Here is a 9,155-nt window from a genome sequence, read left to right as displayed (position 1 = left end):
AACTATGGTAATTTGAGAAACGTTCACCGTTCGCATCCCTCAATAGTCTCTTTACGCACAAACGTGATGACGACACATTCCTAGCAACCAGCATGGCGACGGTAAAGCGTTGCCCGGCATTTGTCGAAGCTCGTTGGTAACAAGCTTAGTTTTGCCGTATTAGAATGCTGGCATTTGAACAAGCCGAGGCCTCTGGACCTCTGTCTTTAATCCTTTGGAAAATTTCTGAATAGAATGGGAATCGCTAAATTAAAACCTTCAATGGGATCGAGAACAGGTCAGAAAATATTAGCATCGAGTAGCTCTGTATAGCGGGGCGCAGCTTCGGTCGGATCGTTAATGATAAAAAACAAAAAAAAAAGCTGAAATCATTTTATTAGTTCTTCATTTGATATTTGATTGACGAAATTTGGATGAATAAACTTTATATGTATCACCGTGCTTTAGTTAACCCTTTCTCACTATATCAAAACACAGTACCTAGTATTTAGTAGACCATATGATATATTACTTCGTTATTACCTAAGAAGATAATTCAATTGTTACAGTAGATTTATGCTACTCTGAAACAGAATCATGAAGATATTCACTTATCTTTGGAAATTTCTTTTCAATCTTTTGTTGTTTTAGGAAGTGTTTTATCCGGATTGGAGAGCAGCTCTGGAGGGAAAAGGCATACATTAAAAACTAGCTGTAAGTAAACCTGCAGAGGTTTAGGAAGATATTGTCTTTATATTTCATAATGTAAGAGCCATTGAGTCCCAACTAATTTAAATTTGATGCAGTTATGATTTGACCATCCATTCATCCCTTTAACCTGACAAATGTAAGTGATCTTTTTATATTTTTAATTGCTTGTGTTTTTTTTGTTTTTTTTTTTAGCTTTCTGCCCTCAATCCTCCAGCAAACTGACCCAGTCCATCATTAAAGATCACATGGTGTCTCATTACAAAAAGATTTACTCAGCTAAAGGTAGGATTCATTTGAAAAATGCAGTCAACAAGTAATGAAGTATATGTTCACTGGATCTTGAGATATAATGTATAAGGACATACAAAATAAAGATTGAACTACTTTGCTTGATTTTATAATGTATTTACATTTAAATTATATCTCTACTTAAAAATATCACATACTTACCTGATATTTAACAAAAAAGGAAAAGCTCATGACCACCTCTTTATTAAAGCAACACTGCAGCATACATCTTTAAAACATTCCAAATGAGAAAATGCACCAGCAATGACATAAGAGTAGAAATTGACGCTACCTATCAATCTAGAAGGGTTATTATAACATTTATAAACAATCACTATACAATGACAAAGCTTATTCACAAGTAAAAATATTTTAGAAAGCTGCAAGTCTTTTTAGAAGAGGACATCCAAGCTAATGTGGCACTTGATCAGTGGCTGCGATGGTGAGATAAATTATATTTAACTCAAAAGTTTTATCTCGTACTCTACGGGACTTGGTCTGATGAATGTTTTAGTTCATGACAGTGTAATTACAAAATATCACACAAGTCTTTAATGGTTTTCCAGATGCATATTCTCTCAAAAACTAGCATGGAAATGTTATTTAGAGCCAAAGGACCTCTGGAATAAAATGTTGAGGTGTTAAGTTTACTACATGACACCATGGTTGGCAAATGAACAAACACAGAATATCAGGGCAAACACTTCAAACCAACCTTTAAGCATGGCAATGGGAGCATGATGATTTGATCCTGTTTTACAGCCACAGCACCTTGTCTTCTTTTGCTCACTTAGTCTACCATACACTGCTCTGTGATTGTAAGGATATTTGTCTGAGATCAGAAGCTTGGTCCAATATGGGTCATATTTACTCAAAAATACAGCAATCTACGACAGAATGGTCCTGACCAAAGGCTTGAAATCCAGTGGTGACAAAGTTCTTAAAAGAACTGTGCTAACCTGGGTTATCTACGTGATCAATAACCCTTCCACATGATGTGAGATACTGATTTGGAATTTATTTAAGATGAAGGTAGTTCAACAAGGATGTTTTTTTGTGGGCTGGAATTTTTTTTCCAAAAGTTGCTTTTCCCTTTTAGCTTCTTGTCTATTTATCAAATACTTTCAATTGGGATTTTTTTCCCCATTAGGTTGCTGAAGTCAAATTTGATCATTTTTATTATTTATGTCCTAGTATGTCCGGATTCACTTTCTGTTTACCTCTGATCTACATTGCTGTTCTTACCCACACAGATGTAGGCATCTTAAACAGGTTTATTTGATTTGACTATAATAACTATGGTTGTCTCTTTCACTTGCAGCTGCTATCGATGCCTCAGTACCCAAAAGCCTGTTGCAAAGTGTAAAATGTAAGTAGCCTTTTATTACATCATGCTAAAATTTAAAAAAAGGTACATTTTCTAAATAATTATAGTTTTTCTCTTTAGCAAAATTGTAACCATGTGTCAGAATGTTGTTTAAATAATGAAATTCATTATCAGCTTGGTTCATAACTTATAAAAATATTTATTTAGGCTTATCTTATATATACTTTGCTTATATATACCATTTATAGTCAATACATACATAGTCTCTGTGCATATGTAAATAAATATTTATATTTTGTATAGCACTTCTGGATAGATGCAAACTACGTTTGATTGCTTTGTACTTGTGGCACTGTAATGACAATAATCTGTTCTATTAAAACTGCATAGACTTAGAATATAAATATCTAAATCTTGAATCATGTTAGATTTCTTCCAACTAAAAGGCAGCAATTTCTCTGGGCCCATTGTAAAAGCTCAGTAAAATTAAACACTACTCTGCAGAGAAATGTGTTATAGGGCCTCAGGGATATTTCTAAATTAAATCAATAGACTAATAAAAAGAATAAATCTAATTATAAACCTGTAACCATCCTACGTCTTTGGGATGGTGGTTATATAAACTGTGCCAAAGCCCTTCGGAAAACTGTTAATATCTGAATAATTTAAGAAAAATCAGAAAACCATTCACATTATTTTTGCATTCTGATATGATGGTGTTATTTGAAATCTCTAATAGCTGATTCAAAGCTAAGCCTTGGCTTTTCTACTACAGTGTCCTTCTTAAAGGAATCACACCTCTTTTTCAGTGTTTGGAATTAGTTCAAGTTATAACAAATTAAACTCAATTTTGTGTACAATTTCATCTTATAAAGCAATCCATTAAAAGGCAGATGGGGATTTTCCTGTTAGTTTTTTGTGGGTTTTTGTTAATGGTGATCGATCTTAATTGCAGACAAGGACCAAATCAGAAAGGAACAGCAGAGGAAAAATGGTCGTCCTCATTCAGCTTTCTCCTCTTTGGACAGAGATTGCACAACTTCCTGCTTCTCAGCTCAGGTTTGAGATCAAATAATATCCTTGTGATTTAGTCATGTAAGGTTTGTTAACACCATTGTATGACATTCTTTCCTTTCCTCAATATTTGATTAAATGGATGCAGGATGGTGAGCGCCCCTACCTCTGCTCAAGGAGCTCCATCATCTCAAGCCCGAGATTCAACAGCTCCTTTAATGCCAAGGATGTTGTTTATCCGTCCAATTCCCATTACGCCCGCCCATCATCAGAGAGGAGGTACCGAAGCCCTGAAACAGCTTTTCAAAGGAAGCAGTCCTCATGTTCTCTGCTAGCTACAAGAGATCAAGGGTTCTACAAGGCCTTCCAGGACCCTGTAAAGAAGACCTACAGCGGAGACTTGCTTGAAAAACATTCCCAGCATTTTACTCCAGAAAAACCATTCACTCCCAAGACTCTGAAGTCAGAAAGAAGTTCATACCTGTCAAAGTATCGCTTCTACAGAGCACCGCAGAGTAAATCTTGTCAGGATAGGAGCAACTCAAGACTGCAGGGGGAGGAGAAACCTTGTAAAAGGTACTTTATATAAGAAAAAAAAACTCAGATATTGTAATTAGTAATGACTTAAACATTTTCACATTTTTAAAATTACTATAACTATAGAGCTTTATGGGCTGCAGAGTGCTGCAGTGCCTTGCAACAAGAAGGTTTGATTCCTGGGCTGGAGTATTTTTGCATGGAGTTTGCATGTTCTCCCTGTGCATGCGTGGGTTCTCTCCGGGTGCTCCCAACTTCCTCCCACAGTCCAAAAGTCTAGGAGAATGTTGATAAACAACATCAAGAATGCTGCAAATTGTAATGTATTTGAGAATGGCAATATTCAAGACCTTTATATTTCATTTAATCAATTAATTAATTAATTTGTTCATGTTTCATTGCACAATCTTTTTCTCCATACATGAATAAAAAGGAACAGAGGGGAGATAAATCTTGTATTATCTTTTCCTTAAAACACACAACTGAAAAATTAAGAAATCAAATAAGCAATGAGATTTCACATCATTCCGCCATAACTCCTCCCCGGGTCACAAAACAAAATCAGCATCATTCGTCTTACAGTTCAGCGATTACATTCAGAGGTTTTGAATTTGTTCATAATCTCTCAGAATTTTGTCTTTGTACATGTTTTTAAGTTTATCAACTGCTGTTTTGTAACACTCCAAACAATTAGAGGTTTGAATTTATGTCTCCAAAAGTAAAGTTCACAGTTGTGCACTTCTTTGAGTTGGCATATGACATTGTAAAATACATTAACGTTTGCAGTTGTAGTTGGACCAAAAGGTAGGAAAAAAGTCATTACCGGTAAATAAATGTATGAATAGTTTTTTGAGTGGTTCTATAAATTTACTTTTTTGTCTAAAATGCTCATCTTTCTCTTTCTTTCTGTATTTCAGCCCAAATGAAAAAGAATACACAGAAAGACTAGATAAGCCATCTCAGGTAGGCTAAAGTATTTGATCTAAATTACAATCTTGTAACTCCAAAGAAATCTCCATAAAACAGGAGTCTCAAGCTCTATGCCTTGAGGGAAAGTATCCTGCATTCTTGAGATGTTTTCTGATCCTATCCTCCCATCAAATGGGTTAAGAATCCCTTAGCATGGAGCCAGGATCTTTAGAGCCCTGAAAATAAGTTGACTGTTTGATCTGGGGGTGATGGATCTGAAGTGAACACATTTAAAGGTCAAAAGACACCAGCACCTGAGTAAATGTGTAAATGTGCTCAACTTATCTTCTTTCTTTGTGTCTTAGGCCCAAAAACTCTTCCAAAATTTTTTTATTTTTGTAAATATAAGATCTATATAAAGTACCTTTTATGATTAATATAGATTAACAAAGAACAAAGATCCAGTTTGGATATGGAGGTAACTAACTACAGCTTTTATAAAGATCCCATGTTTTCAGGTTGAAAAGTTAATTTCTATTCCTGGTGAAGAACAAGTGAAGTGGGATGCTATAACTGGTTAAAACTGGGTTTTGCATTTGTTGTGAAGATGGTGTGCTTTTTCTTTTTCTATTTTTTCCCTCTTGCAAAGGCCTCATGTAAAAAAAAAAAAAAAAAAAAAAAAAAAATCTGTTTATTTATTTATATTACGCCAATTCACAACACATGATCTCAAGGGACTTTACAGAGAAAATTCAACCAGATTATTACGCCAAATTGGTTCTAAGTTTTCTATCTAAGGAAAACCAGCTGATTGCACCGACTTATTGATCAAAAATAATCCCAAGGACACAATGACACGTGTAGCGACAGTGGAGAGGAAAAACTCCATTTTAATGAGGAGAGACCTCCTGCAGAACCAGGCTCGGTGTAAGCAGCCATCTGCCGAGGCCAACTGGGGTTCAAGGAGACAGAAGCAGATATATAAAACAAACATAGAAGCCCTGATCAATAAACACATTCTATGGTTGAAAAGGTAGTGGTAAACTAGCTCCACAAGGGACTCTCTCTGGGAAAAAGACAGTTAAGCAGATGAGCTCTGAGCCAATATTCATGTCAATGGATGAAAGAGAACACATTCAGTTGGTTAGGGTAAAAGTTGAGCTATAGCTATGTCTTAGAGAGAAACAAGACTAAAAACTAAATAAACAGGGATAACTGTATCATCTATAATCTAAGGTGCAGGCAGCAGCCAAGCTGATGCTACTCTCCAGGATGGTGTCACAGCCAAACTGGAACAGACTAGATGAAGCTACTTTAACGAGAATAGTAGAGAGAGCATAAACCTATGGGTGGAACTAATAAATTCCAGAATGGGAGACTCAAAGAAAGTAGGAGATTTTTGTTGGGGAACAGAAAGCATCGACATTTAAACTTGTAGTCCTCTGTTAGAATGAATTCACAGTCAAATGCGGTTTAATGGTTGTGATTATCATCATGTTAAATGTTTTTACAGGAATATTCTACAGAGCCTGAGTGGTCTGATTATGAGGTCACTGATACATACCTATCCCCATCGCAACTGCAGGAGCATAAAATTAAAAGTGCGGATCATTATTTTGTTGGCTCTTCATCCGGGTGAGACAGCACAGATGGTTTGACATGTAACTTTTGTTTTACATATGGTAATCAAGTTCAGTTGACTTCAAATTCAAGATAACATTGTGTCTTACTTTAGCAGGGTCTCTCCAGGATGGAAATCTCCTGTTAGGAGCCTTATATCTGCAGAGTAAGTTCCAGTTGGTATTCTGAGAGACCTGTGAGAGCTATATAAAAAATAAAATGTTTACAATTATGTGCAAAGAATAATACTTCAAAAAAATAAGTAGCTTATTATATATATAAAAAAACATCTAATCTTTTTTTTCTTTGGCTACAGAGAAGAAGAGCTCCTGTACCTTGAATTCATTTCTGCTGTGACAGAGGATATCCTGTCCAGGGGCCACATATCTGACAGGTTTTTAGTATTTCATTTTTTGCAAAGCAGCTGAAATGTTACACAGATATGGGCCCAATGCCCAAAACGATTTGGTCTCATTAGAATCAAATATTTTATTATGACTGTATATGACAGAATAACATAAAAAGGAGCAGAGCTGTCTGTTGGAAGAGATGGATCCATGGTTTGCAATATATTTCAAATGCCATGTATTTATATCAGTCCCCTTTGAGGTAGTACTTTGAAGAACCATGTTTCAATGCATTTAGAGCTGCATAGTCTTATAAGGCATGGGTCTACTAGCTTTATGAGATCAGACAGAAAGTATTTGAAAACACAATATTTAGGCTCCTGATTTTTATCTTGACACAGGTTCTACTTCAGATTTTATATTTAAAAATGACTGGCTGTGCTAGTAAATAAATGTTTGATCTAAACATTCCATTTTATCTCTGGAAGTGTTTTAAGGTTTGTAGTCTTGTTGAATATTTGCTCTGCTCTCCAGTGTTTTGCAGCCTCTGCCATTTCTTCTTTTCTAGAATTGCCCAATATTGACTTAAATGCAACCTCCATGTTTCAATGCTGTTGCTTTCAGTGTTAATGTATCTTTTTTCCAAAGATTTTAAATAAGAGGCACTTGTTTAGAATTTAAAATAAGTAAGCGTGTTGCGGGTGATCTACAAAGATAGCTGCGCAAATGTTAAGACGTGCCAACCCATTTGGTTCTGCCTTTTAAATTGAGCAGATTGTGCATTCTCTAGGTAGTTTTAGAGAAAGATGAGGTTGAAAGCCATGGACATGGAGGTAATAATGATAATTATTGTGAAAATAATCATGAAAATACTCAATAATATTTATAGCCCAGCTGAAAAGGGTAGCCTATCTTACAGTGCCTTAAGCACCAATAAAAATTTAAAAGATAAAAATGCCTAAAGTTAAAGGTCTATATAAAAAATGTAAAATACTACAAAACTCAAGAAAGTTATTTTTGTCTGCTGATTGACATAAGAGCAGTTTATCATTATTATATACTGCAAAACAAGTTAGGCACATAGGATTTTGATAAGACACAACTGAGCTTTGTGCTCATTTATGTTTTATCAAACTCAGGTTGTTGCGATGAGTATTAGTGGATATGATTGCTGGTTTGGGTATCTAAGATGTAGTGGAGTATGCAAATGTTTCTAAATGTCATTGTTTTTTGAAAGGATGCTTGACCGGGTGATGAATCATCACATTGATATGAATCTCCATCAGCTGGATGAGGTAACTGTGTAATCTAATGAATGACAGCAAATGTGCAAAAACAAGTCTAATGTAAAGCTTACTATTTTGTGCTTGTTTTTAGGGTAAAATGCGTTACCTTCTGGAAGTGTTGCGTAAAGAATTTGAGGAACCATCCAATGTATCTGCTTCAAGTGAAGACCATTTAAAAAATGGGAGCGCTTTTCTTGATTCTATATTCTCCACTTTAGTATCTGGGTCTAAACCAGCAAAGACTAAAGATGTGAAGGAAAGCATAACCAATGCATCACCCATTGATGACTGTAAATTGTCAGATGGTGATAATCCTTCACCGGTTTCTACACCCTCAACCTCTCCTGTAAGAGCTACATCTCCAACCAAACAAAGGGAAAATGAGAAGAGGAGAGAAAATGCTGCAGAAGTTGTAGGATTAATGATATGTACCGATAATGCGACAGACAGGACAACAACCAGTCAAGGAGCAGCAGTGAATGTCCATAATGAAAGTGATGAGCACATGACTGTGAGCAGTGATGTAAAAAAATGTGATGGACCATCTAAGAAGGTAGAGGATCTAGAAACTATTTTGTCAGAAACATTACATCTATCTGACAACACAGACTCTGAAAATGTAGCAGCTGCCAGTGAGGCATGCACTAACCAACATGATAGCAGTGATGATGATTTCTGAATGTTGCTTTGCTGTGCTCAGGGTTGTTTTTCCAGTCTAAAATGAGAAACTGTGGGTTTGTTTAAGTTTAGTTTGTATAACTCCTTTAAGACTGGTTATGTTTCCGGTGTTGTACAAGTCACATTAAAGAGGTGTTACATTTCAGTTACTAATTAGATTTTTTTAAGTAATTGTTCTTAGTTAAAGTTAATTAAAAATAAGTTTGTTTTATACAATTTATAAAGTGGTACCTTCTTGACCATACGTTGCCAAATTGCCTAAAAACTCAGATGCAATTCTCAAGGCTGTCATTAAGATATTGACACTGTTAAGTGTTTTTTTAATATGAAGATTTATTGAGCTAGATGGGTGGAATAAATAGCTGAAAATAGAGCTGCACCAAGGTTGAAAAATGTCATGTTGATTTACTATGATCTATGATTAGCAGGTCAAACTAAAATAAAATAAAATAATAAAAT

The 9,155-nt window shown here is 35.3% G+C and overlaps 1 protein-coding gene across 3 annotated transcripts; it reads left to right on the top strand.

Moving 5' to 3' along the window:
* Positions 1-77: 77 nt before the first annotated feature.
* On the top strand, positions 78-9,108 carry spata7 (spermatogenesis associated 7). 3 transcript variants are annotated; one of them, XM_015390248.1, is made up of 12 exons: positions 78-277; positions 631-693; positions 883-972; positions 2,300-2,347; positions 3,261-3,364; positions 3,468-3,895; positions 4,774-4,819; positions 6,279-6,400; positions 6,504-6,551; positions 6,702-6,779; positions 7,970-8,027; positions 8,110-9,106. In XM_015390248.1, exons 1-12 carry the CDS (start codon positions 235-237, stop codon positions 8,695-8,697), a joined length of 1,716 nt encoding a protein of 571 aa, XP_015245734.1. In that variant the 5' UTR covers positions 78-234; the 3' UTR covers positions 8,698-9,106. The 3 variants fall into 3 exon arrangements, with proteins under 3 accessions (XP_015245734.1, XP_015245726.1, XP_015245741.1); XM_015390240.1 differs by having other exon boundaries at positions 6,501-6,551; XM_015390255.1 differs by lacking the exon at positions 631-693 and having other exon boundaries at positions 95-277; positions 6,501-6,551; positions 8,110-9,108.
* Positions 9,109-9,155: the final 47 nt, after the last annotated feature.

This window comes from Cyprinodon variegatus, unplaced genomic scaffold, assembly GCF_000732505.1.
Source record: "Cyprinodon variegatus isolate N-32 unplaced genomic scaffold, C_variegatus-1.0 Scaffold21, whole genome shotgun sequence".
Taxonomy (NCBI): Eukaryota; Metazoa; Chordata; class Actinopteri; order Cyprinodontiformes; family Cyprinodontidae; genus Cyprinodon; species Cyprinodon variegatus.
The sequence above is the reverse complement of the archived record's forward strand: the minus strand, read 5'-3'. Positions and strand labels throughout refer to the sequence as shown.